Raw genomic sequence first — 19,712 nt, 5'->3', positions numbered from 1 at the left:
TGGAAGAGTCACTTCTCTTTGACCCTTCACCCCATCGTCTAGTACGACCCTTCACCCCGTTTCCTCTCCCTGATTCACACGAGGATGCGAGGATGTGCTTGTGGATCTTTTGCAAACACTAAAAGCAGGGGCGCACGTATAAGGAGTTGGGGACACACTCGTGTAGGTGTTTACGACTGAGTGTTATTTGCAGTTACAGTTGATGGGAAAGGTTAACGTAGCTGTTTTCTTTCCTCTTTGTTGACAATCGGCTGCGTGTGTTTTGGGTTTGTCACAGGCTGAAGAAAAAAAAATTTCCGAGAAGACTCTTCAGACCCCTCTTTTGCCTTCCCCCATAGCCGACCATGTGAAGTGTAACATTTTGAAAGCCCAGCTGGAGAGCGCATCGCGAGTGAGTGCCCAGGTCCGTGGAGCTGGTGCCTCCCTTTGATTTCACGCCACAGGATTTCCTTCCTGCCATAGAGGAGAAGGAGGCCCTCTAGGCCCGAGATACCGTGTCCGGCAGGGTCCAGCCCGGAGACAGGAGCCATACCCGCTATGTGAACAGAGATTTCAGCACCAAGAGTTATTAACTGGCGTACAGTTATTCACTGGGGCGTTGTTGATGGGTTGAAGGCCATAGACTCCTGCTCTGACCTCCAGCGTACATTCAGCTGGCCTCCCTGGCTGAGTGGGTGTCCCTTCCTCCCCCACCATTCTCTGTGGGACTCACCGGAGGGAGGAGGACAAGGCTTCTATCAAAATCATCAAAATCATATGACGTAATTCCTCCCAGGCTTGTTACACTGATATGAAAAGACAGATTCTAAATTCCTTTGTAAGCTGTAACTGGTATGTGAGCATAGAGCTGATTATTATTCCTGATCAGCAATGTCAGGTGGGGGATTAAGCTGTGGGTTTGGCTTTTCCCACACTCTCCCTTTCTCATTCAAGTATGAGTTGGCACATAGCAAGTGCTCAATAAAAGTATGAATGCAAGTGCTGATTACATTTGAATGATTAAGTGTTAATCCCCATGATGGGGAATGACTCATGAAAACATTTTTTTTTTCTTAACTTATATAAACACCGAAGAAAATTTGTCATTGACTGAGTACTTAGTGAACCACCTCTCTGAGCTACCTTCACATTTCTGTAATCCTTTGAATGTTGGAGACCTGAAAACATTTTTTGCTCACCAAGATAATTCAGTTTTGACTAACAGGCCTGTTTTCTTTAACAGGTTGGAAAAGAGGAATCAACATTTGTAAATATCAATAAGAAATCCAGTCTTCAGGATGCTAATGTAAGGTCTGTTGCTTCTTGTTTGAATGGGGAAACAATACTCTGTATCATCAACGTTATCCTCGAAACATTACTCACGAGGGCATTTGCAAATAAAATCAGTAAGGAAAAAAGAAAATTGGAACGTCAGTATGAAGAGATAGAAAAAGACTCGCTTAAAACAACTTCGTTTAAGTCTCAGGAATGCTGCTTATTCTCAGTTTCATTATTTCTAACTGCTGTGCTAACAAAGAAATCACTCTGAGGTGAGGAGTATATAGATAAGACCTTGTCATTCCCCTACTTGATGTCCTTTCTTTAAAGACTGCTCTGCTCTCAAAGTGGAGTCCAGACTTCTCAACAGAGCACGGGAGACCCTTTAGGACTGGACTTCTGCTCTCTGTCCCAGCTCAATTTATCATTCTTCCTTTGACCATTGATGTACTCTTCATATTAAACTCCTTTACAGTACTAGAGCCACACATGCTCTTTATTTTTTTTTTTAAAGATTTTATTTATTTATCTGAGAGAGAGAGACACAGCAAGAGAGGGAACACAAGCAGGGGGAGTGGGAGAGGGAGAAGCAGGCTTCCCGCGGAGCAGGGAGCCTGATGCAGGGCTCGATCCCAGGACCCTGGGATCATACCTGAGCCAAAGGCAGATGCTTAATGACTGAGCCACCCAGGCGCCCCCACACATGCTCTTTAAAGCTTCCGGGCCATCACCACTTTAAACCCAGAGGAAAACCTTCCTCCTCTGATCTCACAGAGAGCAGACACCCTCCCCCTCTCAGCCCAAGTAAGTAACAACCTATAAATATCATGGCAGTTCCATTGCCGCCTTGGTGGTCTAATACTGGTGGGGTGTCTCTAGGTGGTTTCCTAAAATGGGTCCAAGGGCCACTGCATCAGTCTCTCATTAAAAACACAGACTTTTAGGGGCGCCTCGTGGCTCAGTTAAGCATCAGACTCTCAGTTTTGGCTCGGGTCGTGATCTCAGGGTTGTGAGACTGAGCCCTGCATTGGGCTCCATGTTCACTGGGGAGTTGGCTTGAGATTCTCTCTCTCCCTCTCCCCCTGCCCCTCCCCACCATGCACACACACTCTCTCTCTCTCTCTCTCAAATAAATAAATAAATAAATCTTTAAAAAACAAAACAAAACAACAACCACCACAGACTCTTGGGTCCTACTCCAGACCTTTCAGATCCTTGTAGGGGGGTGGGGGGGGTTGGACAGGAACCAGAATTTCAGCAGGTACCCCAGGTGATCCAGGAACCACTGCTCTGGGGCATTCTTGATGTTAAAAATAAAACTCACACTTTTCTATGTCACCTTTGATTCCCAATCTGTGTCCTTGGTATAATGTTGTCTTACTCCAGAGCACATACCCAGCTGCCTCCTGGACGCCGCAAAACCTTAATTCATCTCTTCCCATCCTACCGCACTAACCCTTCACCTGTTTTTCAGTTTTGGTTAATGGCATTATTACTTACCCTTCGTCCAGATCTGATGCCTGGGAGTCCTTGACTTTCTCCTCCTTCATCCCCTTATAAAATTGATCACCATGTCCTGCTAATTCAATATTCGTATTTTCCCCCACATCTGTCCTCTCCTCTTCATGACCTGAATCTCAGTCTACAGCAAGCCCTCACCGTCTCTGTGCCTGGATACCTCCTGCCACAGTCTTTGAAGATGCTCCCAGCCAGCCTGTCTTCACCAGGATTCGTTTCCTTGCTCTAAGGGTTTTTCCAACAAGCAAGTCTGACTATGCCATTCCCTTGCCTCAAACTTTTAGTGACACCTTGGCCTTCAGTGTAAACTCCTGAGGCCCCTCATGACCTGGTGCTTCTTGCTCTAGTGGAAATCCCCTGCTCTTCTGCTAGGACCTCACCTGTTAGCGGTTCCAGCACCTTGCATTCTGTAGCTCTCTACTCTCTTTTCCACCTTGGAAGTCTTCCCTCCATCTGGTTAAGTGTAAACTCCTCCACAGAGCTTTCCAGATGCCAGCCATTCCACCGAAGTGAAGTTATGCGCTCCCTGGTTGAGTATGAGTTCTTTCAGGGACTATATTCAGTTGACTCCAGGGTCCCAGCTTGAGGAAATCATGAATCTAGACTATGCTGACCCCAATTTCTTTATTTGCTCATTCGTTCACGTGTTTATTCAACACACATTGATTAAGCACTGGCCACATGCCTACCACCGTATTAGACACTAAATAGAGGAGAAAATGGGGGCTCGGGATTGTTCATTGACTTGCCAGAGATTCCTTGCTGAGGACCTCAACTTATTTTAATGTCCTTAGGTCCCAGAAGGTAATTTCTGATTTTTTATTTTTTTAAGATTTTATTTATTTATTTGACAGAGGGAGAGAGAGAGCACAAGTAGGCAGACAGGCAGGCAGTGGGAGAGGGAGAAGCAGGCTCCCCGCCGAGCACAGAGCCCGATGTGGGGCTCGATCCCAGGATGCTGGGATCATGACCTGAGCCAAAGGCAGATGCTTAACCGACTGAGCCAGCCAGGCACCCCCTGATATTTTTGAAATGAAATTAGTCGTAACCACTACAAAAATGTGTGAAAGCTTTTTCTTAAAATCACTGTTTTGAATAGGGCCCATTGGTTATCTGGCATATTTTCTTGAGGAAATACAGAAGTGAAACAATTTTTAACATTTTCACGTACACAAAATTAAAATATTTTAGAAAAAGTCTTAAAGACCTTCTGATTATGCACTTTTCACATTAAATACTATGTTTATCTTTTAAAAATATATCCTGTGCTATATTTAAAATAACATAACTACCAGATTACTTTGAAGTAAAAATGGGTTATCCATGGGTTTCTCTTTGCTCATTTTATTGGCAAAACCTGGTAATGAACCAAACCCTGGAGGTAGGTGTTTTGGTCAGAGAAGCTTTATGTGGTACCCCAATTATATTCAGTTCCCACTTTCTATATTTTCTTCCCTATTATTTTGGTTTTTGTTTTTGGACTTTCTATGATATATTTAAAAATTATATTTAATAAGTAGAGTGGAAGGGAGGAAAATGGATATGTTGACTACCAATGTTATTAAGGGTTTAAATTAACTGAGAAAGCAGTTCCTACCATAAACTTTTCTGTTGGTGATTTTCTATTTTTTGGTATGTCTCTAGAAGTCCTATTCCTATACGTGTGGAAACTACCCAACCAGCAGTGGAAAAGCCGGAAATCAAGCCTCCCCGAGTGAGGAAGTTAACAAGACAATACAGTTTGTGAGTTCTGTACTTCAAGTTTTTCGATAATACTCACAAAGTTGACGCTAAATGTTCAGTTGTAAATGCTTTTTAGCCTCTCACACCACTTCCAAAGAGCCATCCCCCAAAATACAGTTTGTTTCCAATTTAGGTCATAATGGGACTTGACTTTTCTCTCTGAAAACATTACATAGTTGGCATATGTATTGATTATTGATTGCTATGGAACAAATTACTCTAAAATTAGTGGCTTTAAACAGTCCACATTTATTACCTCACAGTTTATGTGGGTTAGAAGTCCAGGCATGGCTTAGTTGGATCTTCTGTGTCAGGGTCTCTTAGAAGGTTGCATTCAAGGTGTGGGCAAGGGCTGTGGTCTCATCCGAAGGCTCATTCTTGCAGGTTGGAACAGGATTTGGTTCTTATTGGCTGTTGTCTGGAGGTTGCCCTCAGTCCCTAGTCATGTAGACTTTTCCTCTCCGATGGAGAAATCACACAAGAAGAGCCAGAGAGAACTCTCGCAAGGCGAAAGTCACAGCCTTTTGTAACCTGATCACAAATGACATCCCATCACCTTTGCCATATTCTGTTCATTAGAAGCAAGTCAGGAGGGCCAGCCCACACTCAAGGGTCAGGGATTACACAGGGGCATGGATACCAGGATGGGGAATCATCAGGAGCTTCATATCAAAAGCTTCATCCATGGCATAATTGTGAAATGGTAGCATGATCTGTCAACAGAGCCAAAGCTAATAACTGAGCTGTGTGAGACCTATGGGAGGAGTCCTATCCCAAAGTATCCCAGAACCACCAAGGCCAATTTTGTTCAGCTTAATGAAAATTCCTTGGCTCCTGTATGCACAGAGTTGTTTTAGGCTCTTCTAGGAAGAACAAAATGACTTTGACAGTTCCCATCTGAGGAGTCACCATTTATTGGAGGGAGAGACAGATTGCAAATAATTATAATCCAAAGAAGACGGGTAACTGCTGTCATAAGAGTAGTAGTATTTTAGTAAGAGCTGTAGTGCTAATCACAATGGTAGTTCCCATTTCTTGACCTTGGCTGTGGCACTATGCCTGGGTGTATAATTGACCAGAGGGCTGTAGGGGGATATTTGAGTGCCAGGGAATGCGTGCAGCTCTGGAGTCAGAAAGGCTTCTGTCAGAGTCCTGGCTAGTTTACTGCTCTAAACTCTTGGGGAAATTACTTTTTCAGCCTCTCTTTCCTTGTCTGTAAAATGGGTGAGCTAATACCTAGCCCTGAGGAATTTGGTGACGGTTGATGTGCCATAATGCAGGTCTAGCCCATAGCAAGGGACCTGGCCAGTGGATGAACTAGCTCCCTTTCCTTTCTTCTCGAGGACCTGAAAGCCTCCGAGAAAAGGTCCAGTTTGGGGGATACCCTGAATGCAAAGTGTAGGCTGGGGAGGGTGACTTTGGATGCACTTCTCAAACAGCCAGCTCGAGCCTGCACCTGGCGAAAGTGAAGAGGCCACCACCTCCCACCTCATTAGCCTTAATAGAAATGCTGGAGGGTTGGAGCAGCTGTATTTCCTAGGAAAGCCAAAATGAGTAATTCAAATAATTAACAGTCCTAATGGTTTCTGGGGGACAAATTAAACCATGAAAAAATCTGCTCCCCTGAGGATAAAGCTGTCAGGATTATTAGACTTTCCTTTTACATTTTGAAACTCCAAATGTTATTATCACCTATTCAGGATATGTAATCATGTTGGAAACAATGACTAATACGTGGCCTGGAAGGAAAGAAAATTTAACTCACTATAGTGGCTCTTTTAAGGAAACCCTTTCCAAACCTCTAACTTCACATGTGTATTTCTTAAGCTACTCCAAAGTATTTTGCTTCAAAAATAAAAGAATAGCAGCATTTTCCCCATTAGTAATAATAGAAAAATTAATGGGTGAGATTTTCCCAGTTTTAAGTTTTTGCCCCATAAAAATAGTTCTTAAATTGTTCACACCACCACCAGTCCTCTCTTTCAGTCATAGATATTGATGAGTTAATAAACACAGTGTCAAGGAATACAGATGGAAAAAACTCAGATTTCCCTTTTAAAAAATACACACACACACACACACACACACAGTCCTTTTGGCTATTAGGGTATTCTGAGTTCCTAGGCCAGCATAATGTGGATTTGGATTTTAGGGTTCTCCACCAAGAGCATCACAATGTCCAAGTACTCCCTGAACGAGTTTTCAGATTGATGCTTTTAAGGATATACACACAAACCTCCTGGTTTGTTCTGTCCTGGAGGTAATGACTTAGGGAAGAAACATGTGGCTGCTGATGCACGCAGAGAAGAGAGAGAAGCAGAACTTGAGGTAGAGTTCGAGGCAGGAAAGAGTGTCCTCTATTGATACCAGGCAGTGTGTTTAGGAAATGATGAGCGGCTATATTTGCTTCTAGAAATGTAACTTTACTATTTATTTAAACACCATATAAAAGCCTAAAAATATTCTAAAGAGAAAAATACCTTAAGTCTGAAGAGAAAAGATAACCAATTCCCTAGAATCATGCCACCAAAAATAACCTATGTTCACATTGAATGACTATTGCTGTAGACATTTTTCACATATTATTAAAATGGAAGGAAGTCATTTCAAAGAAAAGAATCCAGCTACACATAAAATTGTACTTATTAAATGTTGTTTCATGAATTTAACATGAATTTACCTCAGAAACGGAGGTTGAATTAAAAGACGCAGTGTAGTTAAGCAGATTATCTTTGCCACAAGATCTAAGTTAGGACAAAAGGTTATAAAACCCATCAAGAATTTGGAGTCTTTTTCAATTTTAGGCAGCATCAGTTGACTTCCTGCTGTGAAAGATGAGCTATGTTTTTTTTTTAATAGCCTATAATATTAAACTGAATAACTATGCTTTTAAGGTTGTAATTTTCTCTTGTAATGAGGCAGAAAAGGGTTTTAACCCCACTCTTCCACTTAACTAGCTGTGTGACCTTGAGCAAGTCATGTCACAATCTGCCACTGAATAATGTCTACTTCTCTGAAGAATGGAGATCATAATGCAGGGTTGTTGTAAGAATTAAATGGGCTAATGCCTGTATTACTGAGCTGATTAACTTCATCAGCATGGATCCACATATGTGGTGTCTTACTAGTTTTCCCACTTACTTATTCCAACCTCACCTGTCCCCTTATTAAGTCCTACATCCTCCTCTTGAGGCTTCTGCATATACAGAAAGATCCTAAATCTCCCAGGACCCTCCTCAGTGAGTCCCATCCTCACCTCAGTTTGTGTACCATGGCCACGTTTCCCACAAGGCCCCTGTGAGGGACGCTGCTCGGCCACACTGGTGCTCACTGGCCATGGACCCTTTAGTCTCCAGCCTTGCTCAGCCATCACTTCTAAAACATAACCCCTAAGCCAGGGTAGCTCTAGGACTTCCACATGCAAGCCCCTTAGGAAAAGTGTATCAGGGTCCCTAAGACTACCCAATTCACTAGAAGGACTTGTAGAACTCAGAAAAGCTGTTATCCTCACAGTTATGGCTTATTCCGGTGGAAGGATCCAGACTAAAATCAGCAAAGGAAAAGGCACATAGAGTGGAGTTTAAGAAGACCGAGCACAAGCTTCCACTTGTCTTGTCCTAGAGGAGTCATGTGGTTAGTGTCTCCTTCTTCCAGCAACAACATGTGACAACATACGTGAAGTCGTGCCAAGCAGGGAAACTCACCCAAGCCTTGGCGCCCAGGGTTATTATTGGGGGTCAGTCACGTAGTCATGAAACAACTACCCGGTCTCCAATAACTGCCCCCCAACCCCGAGATCAAACTGATATCGTGTGGCCCTAAGCTCTAGGCATACAAGGGCTGGTCTTCACTATAAATCACATTGCTAACACAGACTATGTGGCATGGCCCAAGGTCAGGTATGCAGTGACACCCTTATCAGGCGGGATATTCCCAGGGCCCAGAGGTTCTCCCAGAAGCTCATCAATGGCCAGTGGTTCCTGTGGCATGTGCCGAGTTAGAGCTCCCCAGGCCTGCAGGGTTAGCCCTAATACTACACAGGCGGCAATCTGGTTGGCATTAGGGGATCAGGGACTTGTCTTAACTTCTGTAAGTTTGAGAAGATACTGTTCATACTAAGAATAGGTGATTGATGGCGCTGCTCTGTCCTGGGCCACTAGGACCAGATTAAAAAGGTCTTCCTGCCTTGACATACTTTGTGGGAGGTCAAACCTTCCCCGCACATCCAAGCCCCGGAAACAAACCCAGAATGCCAACCTGGACTCCTCCTCCATTGTGATGACTTCCTGTCTAGTGTACTTTTCTCCCTGCATCATCCCATTCTGCCAGAGAGGTTCCAAGACCAGAGCTACGCGGCCCCCAAACACGTGTGCCCAACTCCTCCCCTGTAACTAATCACAAAAGGCGCCATTATACTTTTCACCCAGTGCAGTTGGTTCTTAAATGGCTTGTATTTACCTTCCTAAGGGAGGCCACTCCCTTGGTTTGGTGGCTCCTCAAAGCATTAAGCATGGGAACTACCATATGACCCAGCAATCCCACTTCAAGTGGAATCCCAATCCAAAAGAATTGAAAGCAGGGTCTCAAACACATTAGTATATCAACAGGTGCATAGATAAACAAAATATAGTCTATCGTTGCAATGGAACGTTATCCAGCCCTAAAAAGAAATGAAATTTTGATATATGCTACCACATGGACGGACCTTGGAAACATTATGGTAAGTGAAATAAACCAGATACAGAAGGACATCTATTGTATGATTCCACTTACGTGAGATACCTAGAATAGTCAAATTCATCCAGACAGAAAGCAGAACAGCTGTTACCAGGGGCTGCAGGGAGAGGGCACTGGGAGTTACTCTTCAGTGGATACAGAGTTGCTGTTAGGGGTGATGAACAAGTTTTGGGTGTAGACAGTGATGATGGGTACACGACATCATGAATGTATCAAATGTCCCTGAATTGTACACTGACCAATGGATAAAATGATAAATGTTATGTGTCTTCCGTGATACAGAAAAAAAATTTTTTTTAAATCCCTTGGCAAATGACAGAACATCCAGCCCAAACTGGCTTTGGCAAAAATGTCCCTGTATTGGATCCTGGAAGCTGGACATCTGGCAGACATCTGCCCCCACCCCCTCCCTGCCCTCCCTCCATGCCCCACAGCCTGTTTATTGTTGTAATGAGCAGAGCTTCATGTGCTTTTAGTAACCGCAGTGATGAAGACGACCTCCCTCCTGACCTGGCCGCGGCCGTGGGAGCGCCCATCGCCACAGCCGCAAACAGTACCATGGCCATCACGCAAGTCTCCGTGCCGCCGGCGTCCCCCAAGGGCCACAAACTCAGCTCGCCTCAGAACTCAGAAGGCAAGGGCCAGCTGTCCCCAGGGGCCAAGGTACGGGGGGAAGCCCCGAGGAGTAGTTGCACTGGCTAGGAATTCAGTATAAATTTAGCACGTGGCATCCCACGAGCGTTTAAACTTGGCGCAGTCAACCGTGCGCTCGTAAAGCAAGGGACACGGCCACCAGGGCAGGGTTTTTATATAACTCTCCCCAAAAGATGACCTGTTTACGAGATGCAAATGGTTTAATAAAGACCTTGTGCACTGTACTTTAAGAGAAATGGAAGAGATTTTTGAAGGCAGTTTTGGTTTTAGAATATCATCCCTATATAATCTAGAGTGCCCCGTAAATATAGAAAACAAGACATGTTTTTCCACCCATGATGGAAAATTTGGAAGAGTGAAAACATAGAAGTGTCCCCATCCCCTTCCTTGTATTGGATGGTCCATATGAATAGTTTGAAAATGGGAAATACTATTTTGTCAGTTTGCAATTTCAGGACATTGCTAGCTATGCGAATGGGCTGTGATAAAGGCCTTACTCAAGACATTTCTCTTGGTTTTCTCTGAGTGACCCTAAGCTGTGGTCATTCTACCCAGCGAGTGGTCCAAATACAAGCAAACCCCTTGCTCTACCAGTAGATGTCAAGTCAAAGGCTGCCTGGTCTGTGGACCCCACTGAGGAATGGTGGGTGTGTGAGGTGGGGGTCCTGAAGGCAAGACCAGACCCCAGACTCTGTTCCCAGCTGCTCCCTCCACATGCTTTATGGCTTGGCTGCTTGAAACGAGCAGTTACTCCACAGGCCTTGTTTCTCCAAGCCTGCTTCCTTCGCCTAAAAATGGGAATAAGGTCTGCTTCCCTGCCCAGCTTATGGGCCAGCATCAGGTCCAGTGGAGGGGACATCTGGGCAAACAGGTCATGATTCCAATAGTAGCCTCTAGGTAACAATGGGCCAGGCCAAATCCTGCTTGACCATGGCCAGGCATTTACCCGCTCCCTTCCCAGGATCTTTGGGAATCCCTTTGTGGTCCTCAACAGGAGATCCTGCTCAGTCCAGGGACCCCTCAGCCAGTGACTGGCCCAGATTGAGGCTCCCTGCTTTCCTGTCGATCACCTCCTGGTATCTTGAGCGGGGTTCCCCTGTCTTGTGCAGAGTCCCTCATACTGCTTTGTTCCAAGTGCGGACACAGGTTCTCATCACCTTTTCTTCACCGTGGTTAAAACCAAGCAAAAAAAAAATGTATGAAACAAAGGAGACTTCAGTGGGGGATGTGGGTGGCATCCTACCAGAGGCCACAGGGCTCCCTCTCCTGGCCATCTCTCTCCTTAGGGCCCAGCTTGTGCCAAGTTGATGGGGCTTATTTTTTTTCCCATAAAGGGCCTCTAGGCCTCCCATGCTGCTGAGACCCCAGGGCAGGAGGGGAAAAAAAAAAATGTTTTCCTAAACACTGAACGTGGCTTTCAGAGATACCTCCCTCCCACCAGGAAGATCTGCCTCATTATTATGCAGATAATGTTTTTAAAAAAATGTTTTTAAAGTAAACTCTGTGACACACATAGGGCTTGAACTCATGACCCTGAGATCAAGGATTGCGTGCTCTGCTGAGTGAGCCAGCCTGGCGCCCCCTGGGCTCCTGAGTTTAGCTCCTTGCGGCCTTAACCCTCTTGATCCAGGATGGGGGCTTTGCTCTCTATCTATTCAAAGGACTCTTTGAAGCATTTCCCCCCACAAAAGACCAGTCCAAGAGCACTCAGAGCTCTTAAAAGAAGTTGTTTGCACCTTTTAAAGAGGCAGTTTTCTCTAGCGTACACACTTTCTGCCCATTGACATTGGGGGTTCGGCTTCTATAACATGTACACTGCTGGGCAAGTGAACCGTATGGGGTACTGGAGCGGTCATGGGCTCGGTGACAGAAGGGAGGGAGAGGGGAGGGAAGAAACTGCGATTTCCGGTGACATGCCCGTGTCCGTCCGGAGCTGTAACTCACCAGCAGTATTTTTATCTGCCTTCCTAGAGTCCCTCTGACCGAGGAGGTGCTTTTACCTTGGAGCCAGGTGATCTCCTGATGGACTTCACAGAAGCCACTCCTCTGGTAAACTTCCCATTTTGCTAAAACCAGAAAAGCCACAGATCATAGAAACATCTTGGCAGTGGGACGGATGGACAGAGGTGGGCATCGCCGTTGGGAAGGCTCTTCCTCTTGTCCTGCTCACGGCCTGGAGGCTCAGGGATCAGCCTTCTTTGGGAGTTCAGGCACATGGGTCCCTTTACCTCCCAGAGTCCTCCGGGGAGGCGGTGCTCCCTTTCCCCCAAGGGCGGCTGCAGGGGTCCCACCCCACCTGTCTGCTGCTTCCCAAGCGTGGAGGGCTCCTCGGGGCTTGGGTCTTGGCTTCCTGGCTTCCTGGGCTGCTCCCCGCATGCCCACCCGTGGGGCATCTTTTGCTGCCGCTTCCAACAATGTGCTCTGGTCTGAAGCACTGGCTCAAGGCCTCATCCCAGCTTTCCAGGCCCCTCGCGCCTCCCTGCCATCCTCCATCCTCTGCCTATAGGTGTCCCCTTAGGGATGGTGGTGGTCCTCGTGGGTGGTCCTCCCGCAGGTGGGAAACCCTTTCAGGAGAGAGAGAGCACTGGACCCCAGGAGTCATGCAAGGCAGACCTGGCTTCAGTCTCTGCTCCCCTCGTTAGGAGCCTTGTCATGGGATAAAAGATGCCATCGTTTGCCACATCTGCCTCAGAGTGGTCTAATCGCGTGACACAGAGAGAGCCCTTGAAGAATATTAAAGCACCATAAATGTGTGTGAGGTATTAGGAATAGTATTAGATGACACAGGCAGACTTGGATGTACCTTTGGCTGGGCTCAGCCTGACACCCAAGTGTACTTGAGCATAAATCATGGTCCACAAATGTGGAGCATGAGTCAAAATGTGAACCAAGTCACAAAGTACCTCCTGAGAGCTCAGTGCACACCTGGCCATGTGTGAGGCTGTGGGAGCGGGCAGGGCAGCTAGAGGCTGGAGGGGAGTCGGGTTGATAAAGGGCCAGGCTTGACAGCAGAGCTGTGTAGAAGATGCTCGGGGAGAAGCTACAAGTGGGAGTCATTCAGGACTGGCTCACTGGAGGGGCAGGTGGTGGATAGGAAGGGTTTCCAGAAGGCTTTTGAGAGGGGACAAATGAGGCAAAGTACTGTCTAGGCTTTAGGAATGATCATTGTCCCTGCTTCAGCTGGTACAAGGCGATTGTTTGGGATTTATACAGTTGTACTCATCTCGAGAGTTGGTACAGTCTGAGAGCTTCGAGTCAGCACGTTTGGATAAACAGCTGAGAACTGACAGTGGGTGAGACAGCCTCCTCCGGGAACCTTCAGAGTTACTCTCTTCCCATGTTGGAGAAAATGCAGTCAAGTTATTGATGGCCTGCTTGTTAGACAAATTGCCAAGATAGGCTAACCCAGAAACAGGGCCTTCTCTCATCCCCTCGTCATCCTTTTGCACAGATAAGGAAACTGAGTCCCAGAGTGAGGTAATCACACAGGGACCGAGCTGTTCCAAGCCCAAGTGTTCCAGCTTCTTCTCTGGTGCCCTTTACATCATCAGATTGGGCTGAATCTGGCATCTGGATTTCAGAAACTTGCCCCACTTTGGAGAAGAGCAATGCCTGGAAGGAGGGCTGGGTTTAAAGCTCTCCCCAGACTGAGAAAGCAGAACAAGGAGTGTGGAGGACGGGACAGCAAGTTAAGCAGCCTGGACCTGGCGCTACATCAGTATCCCAACTGAGTATCCCAGCTGAGGCCTTACACCCTAGGAGGGCCACGTGTGGGGGCTGGAAGCCAGGGCCGCAATCCGAGGACATCAGTAGCTGGAGGGCAGCAAACCCCAAAGGGACCTGAGAACCCCTAGGTTGCAACCTGAGGGCCTGTGAAGGCAGAAGGGGGAGAAAGCTAAGTTCCCAGGCCCACGCTGAAGAAAACATGCCGGACAGGAATAGAAGACAGTGGGGGAAGATCACTCTCTGAGTTAGGCTCTTGAGAAACTTCCAGACTGCTGAAGCATGCTGCCATTAATGCCATCCGAGAGTCTATAGAAACTGCTACTGTTGTGGGACCCAGTGTCTAACCCTATCTGGGGTCACTGAGAAAAAGAAGGCTTCATAGCGCTAGGGTTTTGAAGTATGAGTAGGAGTTTGCCAGATGGAGGAAATGGACCAAAGCATTCTATGCAGAGGGTACAGCATGAGCAAAATACTGAGTATTTATTAAAGGTTCTGGCAGATCTGAGAAACTCGGATTAGTTTGCCAAAAAAAATATTTCGTAGCTCTGACAGGAGTGATGGGATTCCCTTAAAAACCATTGTGTTGCAGATCCAGCTGGTAGATTTAATTGCCCCATCTTTATCTATTCTTTGAACTTAATGGTCTGAGATTAGAAAGGAAGCAGCATCTGCCAGGGACCCAGAGGTCCCCTGATCTGAAGTCTGCAGTGAATACGTGTTCTCAGGATGAAACATCCTTTGTCTTGCTTGTGTGGATTTGAGGTGTGAGTGCGTGCCCACAGCGCACGTTCACACAGAAGGTATGCTGGAGGGCTGGCATTGTGATGAGAGCACATTCCACTTGGGCCTTTCTTGGCATCACTGGCCTTACCCTTTCACTTGAGTCTTGTCTCCACCAGTGCCGAAGGGTCCTTGAGAGGAAGGGGGACTCCAGCAGCCTGCTTCTCCTGTCTGGTCCTCTCCCTCCATCTCCTCCATCTGCTCCTCCCAACATCGTAGAAACACAAGCAGCGGTCCTCTCTGTTCTTGTCGGGGAGAGGGTGGGGGTGTGGTGTCTCTGCCCCAGAGGACAGTGGAGGAGAGATTGGATTTAGGGTCTGGGGCTGGATGAGATTCCTAAAGCCACGGCACCACCCTGGTCCCTTGGGCCAGAGCTAGACGGACAGCAGAGAGGGTTGGGACCAGATTCTCTTGCCTTGATTCAACAGATGATCCACCAAGGCATTATCAGCGTTAGTATAACCCTTGTGACTCCAACCCTGATGATCCAGTCTCTGTGTAGAGCGGTTTTCAAAGCAGCATAGTCCAAACAACTGAGAAGAATAATGTCTCCGTCTTTAACTGGCATCTCTCAAAAAGCATTCAAGATTAAACTGTCACCTCCCTGGTAACACTTCTCAAATCCCATGTTGCTTCCTTCTTAATTCTCTTGCACCCTGCACGACTCCAAGGATTTTCATCCTCAAACTCTCCAAAAAACATTCTTTCCAGTGTCGCTCTTGCAACCCTTTTTCCTCCTCTTTCCATATCTTTTCTTCTCCCATCCCCAACTCTTTTAGTATGTAGCTCAATTTAGCAATAGAAGCCCTACAACCTGCACAGCTTGTGGCTTGCCCCGGGGCCAGAATCCGCAACACAGACCTGCCAATCAGACTGGAGTTTCTGGCCAGGGAAGAGGTGGGGCGTAAGGGTGGGGAGGGGAGAAGGCAAGCCAGTGACCATAGCACCCACTGTCCCTTTGGTATCCTCTTTTGGAAGGTGAGTCTGGGTTGTGCACGGGGTGTCGGTGTTAACAGAGTGGAAGGAGGGGACGTTGACCCATCAATCAAGTCCCGCGCTCCAGGTCTGTCGTGCCAGCTTCCCTCCCCAGGTGACACACACTGCAAACACCTAGGCCTTCTGTGTTCCTGAGGCTTTCTCTTTGGGGCTGGTCCCTCCCCGATCCGATCCCCGATCCCTGTACTGCATGAACCACTCACCCGGCTGCAGAGCAGAAGCACTTAGGACCCAGGTCTGTTCTGGGCCAGGGACTGTTAGTCTAGAGTTCATGTGCTAGGGAGGAGGCTGGCCTGGCCAGACTCAGGTCGTGCAGGGCAAAAACAGGCCCTGGCTTGGGTGTCAGAAGAACTGGTTTTCCATCTATCTCAATAACTTAGTTATTTTTGAACCTCATTCTATCAGGACGGCTGAAGCTTGATCCCAAGTGAAATCAGGGTGCCTCTTCCATCTTCCTGGGGATTCATTCATCTTCTCCAGGGCACAGGAAAATGGAGGGAAGTGTCTTTAGTTGGTGATGTCATCTGTTTGCAGATACCTCTGGGGCACTGCCTGCTTCCCTCATGCCCCTTTTGGGTGGGTGGAAGTCACTGTCCCGCCGGGATGAGAATCCCAATCTGTTGGACATACCACCCAGCCATTCTTTCTGCCCTGGGGCCTGCCACCTCCCCAGCTCTACCTGAGCAGAAGGACACTAGCCCCTCTCTGCTCTTTAATCCCTGTGCCTTAGCCTCAGCCGGGAAGGAGGGCCACGGGCCCCTCTGCTCAGTACTTCCTAATGTCTACCCCCTCCTCACTTTCCCTCTGATTTTCTCTCCAGCCCACAAACTGGTAACCTCTTTTCTTGTCTGGATGATGAAGAAGCCTTTCACATTTCCATCTTCGTTTGTCTATGCCAAAAATCTTTCTGTTCCCCAAGGAGTCAGATTTTTAAACCTCAAAAGCCAAGTAGCTTAGAAGAACCTAGCTGCCTGAATGTGAAAAAAAGCCAAGGAGGAGAGGAAATGCCGGGAGAAAAAAATGAAATGGTATTTCAGAATAGTATCCTATTACACGTGTTATCTTGTTTCCTGTGCATTTACTAACAGATGCATATTTAGAAGGGTCATACACGCTTGTGGGATGGATCAACATTTCTTTACCATAAAAGTCCAATGCTAGGCAAAGCCTTAAGTCATTCATCTTAACCTTCAACTAAGACACAAGTAGCTGGTAACACATTTTGGCATCTAGGCAGTATGTCCGTGTTTGTCGGTCATTCACGCCAGCTTTTATTTTCTTCAAAAAGCACACAGGAGTGCCCGCTTATCTGCAGAGGCTAAGGCTGCATGGCCTGGGGTCCCTGGGTTCTGGCTGGGGCAGTGTTGAGAAGTGAGGTGCAGGGGTGAGACAGGCTGGAGCCCACTTCAGTCAGGTCTCGAATGCCATCTCGTGGAGGGTAGGATTCACCCTGAGGACAGGAGAGAGCAGTGGAGGGAGTCTCAGTAGGTGGTTAATACGGACTCACCTGTTTCTGAGGAATGGATGCAGAACCAATCGACATGAGGAACCACGGATTTAGACTTTGCAGAGGCCATTTTTCAGCATCTCCAAATCAGAGTAGGAAAGCAAGGTGGTCGCCAAGACTCTTGGAGGTTCTGATTGTAAAAGCCCTTTGGAAACGGTCCAGGACTGCACAATTGTAAAGAGGTCGGCATCAGATCAATTTGGAGACAGAAAAGGCGCCTGCAATGTTCTTGATCGAGTTGTAAAAACTTCCCCAGAGGCTGTACTTCCTTCGTTATGGCAGGATGTTACCAACTACTTAAGGAAGCTCTCCTGAACTAAAAAAGATGCGTGTATTTACCGTCTGGAGTGAATGGTCTCTCCTGGCAACCCACACTAACCCTGTCAGTGGCCCCCTCTCCTAGCCTCAGGGCCTTCTCTCTTCACCATCCTCATCCTCACCAGTACAAGCTGCCAGAACTCTGCTGGTGCATGGCACTCTTTAGGGCTGCGGTGGGGAACCCAATACCCCGAGCGATATGGCAATTTCTCACAATGCTTGATATCTTCCAGCTAAAGCAACAGGGTACCTCGGCGGCGACCCGAGGTGTCATGGCCTGGGCCAGGGGGTTGGGGGCGGGGGGGTGGGGGGCGGAGCCAGTATGTTTTCTGAACACAGATAACAAAAAGCCCTGGCAGATTAAATCTGAAAGTCCATGTTCCTCCTTGCTGAGGTATGTCTTTTCTGTTAGACATCAGCTGACGGATACACCCTGATGGGGGGGACCCTTATTTAGCAGAGTGCAGGAGGCCACCAGGCGTGGAAGGCCAGCACGCTCAAGGGTGTGGCCACTCCTCATATCGCCCCCATGGCCGGCGTCACTCATTCATCACGGCTCTCTTTCTGGCGTGGCCTGGGCAAGGCTTCAGGAAGCTGCTACCTGGCCCGCGCAGTCGGCCCAGGAGATGGCCCCTGCCTGCCAACCCCGGGAATGGGGTTTCCACGGGTTGTTCTGCTCAGATAGTGAAGAAGACAGATGAGAGCCGGAGAGGAGGAGAGAAGGTGGGGAGAGGAGGGGGAAGGGGGGCCTAGAAGCCAGCTGCCCAGAGGCTAGAAGCAGGCTCGGGCGAGGCTGGCTCCAGAGCAGTCTGGAGTTGACAGATCCTTCTTGCACTGTGCTATCTTTCTCTCTTCCCCTCCCTTCTCTCCTCTGCCTCCTCCCCCTCTCTCCTCTGCCTCCTCCCCTTCTCTCCTCTCCTCGTGAGCAGGCAGAGCCCGCCAGCGCCCCCCACTGTGCCCACTCTCGCTGTTCTCCTCCACTCTCTCCCCCCATGAAGGAAGAGACCACTGGAGTTTGCATGCATCCTCCAATCAAAACGAGGCTGGTAGGTACCCTGGCAGGGAGAGGGGCCTGGCCAGGAGAGGTGAGGCGGGCAGGAGCCACCAGGCGGTCACACCCCGCTGGTGCGCAGGAGCACTAGACCTTCTGGAAAGGCCTGGCTGATAGGTGCTCTGACTCCAAGATGGTTACATAGTTTGGCCAAATGAGGACACACCGTCTGCTGTCCTGCCCTGTGTCTCTAGGTCTCAGGAACCAGGAAGAGTTTGTTTTCCTAAAGCTTTGATGAGCATAGATGCTTTTCCCAGACAGTAAAAAACAAACAAACAAACAAAAAATCTTAGTTGCATTTCTATTGAAAATAACAACTGTTTTCCCTTGTCTTTTCCTGCTATGTTTCAAGATAACAGGATGTGTGTTACACAACAGCCTGAAAAGAATCACCCATAATCCCAACCTAGCACAATGTTTTTTCATTTTTGCGTGTTTCCTTCTAATACTTATTTGTATTCATTCATAATTTTACGAAGTGAAATCATAGTATCCATATCGTCTCCTGTTTTTCCCTTTTCACTTAGTGTTGGATTGTTTCTCTCTTGTTCTTGTGACCGCATTGCATATGACTGTTTACCCCCCATCCAGTGCGTGGTCTCCCATTTACCTAACACATTCTTCCGGCAGGACGTGGGCTTGGTTCCCAGTGTGTCACTGTTCGAGGGGACACAGATAGCTTTGGTGGCAGGTATTTTATTTTCTTAGGCTAGACCCTGCTGGGTTCAATATTGTGACTTTTGCCTTGCTCCCTCTCTAAAGTGGTTATACCAGGGGACAGCACAGCGGAAGAGTGAATGTGCTTTGTCACAGCCGAGCAGCACAGAGTGTAACTGTTGGGAGAGATTTTTGTCTTATTTAGAGAAGATACAGGATCATTCGTGGAAGCTGCCAGTGTTCACATTTCTTTAATAGCAATAATAAACCTCTTTTCCCTTTTACTTCACGATGGTCTGAGAGTCTTACCTGAATGTGACTTTTCACTTTGCTCTTGGTGTCGGCCCACACGCTGAACCACCAGGCCGTGGGAGGAGAAGGCACCGTGGGCTTCCCCTGGGTCCTCTCGCTCTGTGGCCGGCACTGCTCCCAGCGCTCAGCGATCTGAGCTGGCACCTGAGTCTTAAGGCAGTTGGGGGCCCATTCTGGGAATTCTGAGATGTTTAAAGGGGCCAAAGGGAGTTTGGGGAAGGGGAGCAGGTGTGGACTGGGCATCTCTGTGCACATTGCAGAGACACGGTCATTCTCAGGTTGGTTGAGAACTACTCCACCCATTCAGAAAAGCCTCAGCGGATCTGGGTCTGTTCTGATGTGCTCTTGCTCACCCCTACCTTAACCTCCATGGGAGTGACTCAAGAGCATCAAATAACTACCCCAGGGTCCACAGACAAGCCCCTGGGAGAGACAGGAGCCGCGGCCTGGGCAGCG

General features: G+C 47.7%; 1 protein-coding gene across 5 annotated transcripts in view; it reads left to right on the top strand.

Moving 5' to 3' along the window:
* EPB41L4B (erythrocyte membrane protein band 4.1 like 4B) overlaps positions 1-19,712 on the top strand; it is a 127,124-nt gene that overhangs the window by 98,673 nt on the left and 8,739 nt on the right. Inside the window, exons 18-23 of one of the 5 annotated variants that reach the window (XM_081803341.1) lie at positions 278-391; positions 1,223-1,290; positions 4,420-4,518; positions 9,732-9,918; positions 11,881-11,958; positions 18,166-18,282. In XM_081803341.1, the coding sequence (XP_081659467.1) occupies positions 278-391; positions 1,223-1,290; positions 4,420-4,518; positions 9,732-9,918; positions 11,881-11,958; positions 18,166-18,282 (663 nt within the window). Of the gene's footprint in view, positions 1-277; positions 404-1,222; positions 1,291-4,419; positions 4,519-9,731; positions 9,919-11,880; positions 11,959-18,165; positions 18,283-19,712 lie in introns of all 5 variants that reach the window. The other 4 variants (XM_081803340.1, XM_081803339.1, XM_081803343.1 and 1 more) reach the window with 4 other exon arrangements.

The sequence above is a fragment of the Leptonychotes weddellii genome, chromosome 14 (genome assembly GCF_054177405.1).
Source record: "Leptonychotes weddellii isolate Sample4059 chromosome 14, ASM5417740v2, whole genome shotgun sequence".
Taxonomy (NCBI): domain Eukaryota; kingdom Metazoa; phylum Chordata; class Mammalia; order Carnivora; family Phocidae; genus Leptonychotes; species Leptonychotes weddellii.
The sequence above is the reverse complement of the archived record's forward strand: the minus strand, read 5'-3'. Positions and strand labels throughout refer to the sequence as shown.